The sequence below is a fragment of the Melampsora larici-populina genome (assembly GCF_000204055.1).
Source record: "Melampsora larici-populina 98AG31 unplaced genomic scaffold MELLAscaffold_9, whole genome shotgun sequence".
Classification (NCBI taxonomy): Eukaryota; Fungi; Basidiomycota; class Pucciniomycetes; order Pucciniales; family Melampsoraceae; genus Melampsora; species Melampsora laricis-populina.
Window position 1 is genome coordinate 378,090 of NW_006768773.1, and position 2,201 is coordinate 380,290.

The 2,201-nt window shown below is 32.8% G+C and overlaps 1 protein-coding gene across 1 annotated transcript; it reads right to left on the reverse strand.

Moving 5' to 3' along the window:
• Positions 1–332: 332 nt before the first annotated feature.
• MELLADRAFT_96288 (uncharacterized protein) lies at positions 333–1,296 on the reverse strand (the record flags this gene model as incomplete). The annotated part of the gene is made up of 2 exons (XM_007407616.1): positions 333–946; positions 1,158–1,296. The coding sequence occupies 2 exons, from the start codon at positions 1,294–1,296 to the stop codon at positions 333–335; spliced, it is 753 nt and encodes a 250-aa protein (XP_007407678.1).
• Positions 1,297–2,201: the final 905 nt, after the last annotated feature.

A 2,201-nucleotide genomic window follows, 5' to 3' on the forward strand; every position in this document is an offset into this window, starting at 1 on the left:
TTTTAAGCACATTTTTAGGGCCGGATAATTATTTATTTAATATTAACACACATAATTAATAAAATGTAGAAGTAAAAATGGGATAATTAATAGGGGTTCTCAAAGTTGGCCCGGTTTCAAGAAAACCCAGTTGACCCGGTTGCTTTTTGGCAGTAACCTTGTGTATCGAGTTGACATTTTTTGACAGATCACAGCCAAAAAGTCAACTGGGTCAACCGGGTTTTTACAAACCGGGTCTACTTTGAGAACCCCTAATGTAGAAATTGGGGAAGAAGGAAATAAGTTTTAAATTTATGGAGGATACATCTTTTTTTTAGTTACTTAAAAGAAATTTATTTTAATGAAGGATCAAGGAAATTAGGTAAATCAGTGTTAGGAGGACCAACAGAAGGATTAGAAGATGAAGGATCAGAGGGTTCAGAAATATCAGATTGAGGAGAATTAATAGGGGGAACATATTCAGCATTAGCTCTTTCAGCATGATGAGGGAAAGGAATAAAGGAACTGAGGGTAGGAGGAGTATTGCCAGTACTAGTATTTCTAGCAACATAATCATCAATTACAATGTCTCTACTTAAATTATAAGAATTATTAGCTAAGTTAGGGATTTCATAACCAGTATCTTTTATGATTCTCATAGCATTATCAAAGTGACGCCAAACAGTCCAAGCTAATTCAGTAGCATGATCATTTTTCCAATCCAAGTTGTAATCAAAAATATTAGTAAAGATTGGATCATCAGTGGGATAAATAGTTTCAACAGATTGAGCAGCTATGGAAGGAGGTGGAGGTGAAGCTGGTGATTGATATTCAGGAACTAATCCTATTAAATGACTCCAGTCTTGATCATAAGGAGAAGAAGGCACAAGTGGAAGTTGTTGATCTGGAGTTGGAGTAGTTGGAATAGCTGGAGGAGAGGTTGGTTCAAGAATGGTTTCAGGATAGTCTATTATTAAGAAAAGAAGTTAAAGAAAAGTTAAAAAATGAAAATGAAAAGTATATATTAACATTATTGGAAAATTGAAAATTAAAAATTAAAAAGTAAAAATTAAGAATAAGAATAGTAAGAAAATTATATTAGTATAGTGAATTATTTGAAGAAGAAAAATTGAATTGAAGAAGCAAATTAAAAAATAAAAAATAAAAAAAGAACTTACCACAATGAAAACCAAAAAATCTGCAGCTGTTACATCTCCAATGGCCATTTGGATTACTAGGAGCAGTAGAAAAGATACAGCTTTGTTGAGAAGGAGTACACTGATCACAGACTCCGTGAAAATTTGGTCCTGAAGCCATTTTATTAATAAAATTTAAATATTATATTGACTTATAAAAATAAAATACATATAAAAAAAGTTGTGATTTATTGTTGTTATATTAAAGGTGGGTTGAAGTAGGGGAAATTGATACAAGTGAAAGTTTTTTTTAGTTGATTGGTTAGTAAACTGGGGGCAGTTTGTAGAAAAAGAGGAGGATGTGGTGAGTTATTTATAGGATCAAGATGAAATTATTAATTATTTTCTATTTTTTTCATTTTATTACTTTCACTCTCTTTTAGAAGTTAAGTCTCACATCACTTTCAAAGAATCATTTGAGGCAAAATCTTTTTTTTATTATTATTATTTCAAATTTTAAGTTATAGTTAGATTCATTTACAACTTTCATAAGAGAAACTAATAAATCAAGTTTTAGAAGAGGCAACAGCGGTGTACAAACCTACAACCCAACTTAAAAACCCATGAAAAAAACCCATGAAAACCCAACTTCTTCATGGGTTTTTCTGACAGGTTTTTTTCATGGGTCACCCTGGAAAGGTTTGAACACCCCAACTCCCATCACAACCTAAAGAGTCACAGGCCACACGTAGCTCTGCTGTCACTACCCCAAAAATAATATTTTCCACATGGAAAAGAAAAGTGTAGACTTATATAAGGTCAGATAAGTACCCCTTTTCTCTGGAGGGATCATGAGACCAGAGAACAGTCAGTGATGACCTAGAGAGATGAATATGAGTGTTTCAAGCATGAGTAGCTCTTTCCAAAAACACTTTTGTATGTTCCCCAGGCAGAGATTCAAGGAGAAATCAAAGACATCTATAATTTTTCTAACATTGTTTTTCACTGTACATAGATAAGTTCCGCTAGAGAACTGGGGCAAGAAAAGGTCTGAAATATAATCTGACTGTTCAAGTTCACTCAAGT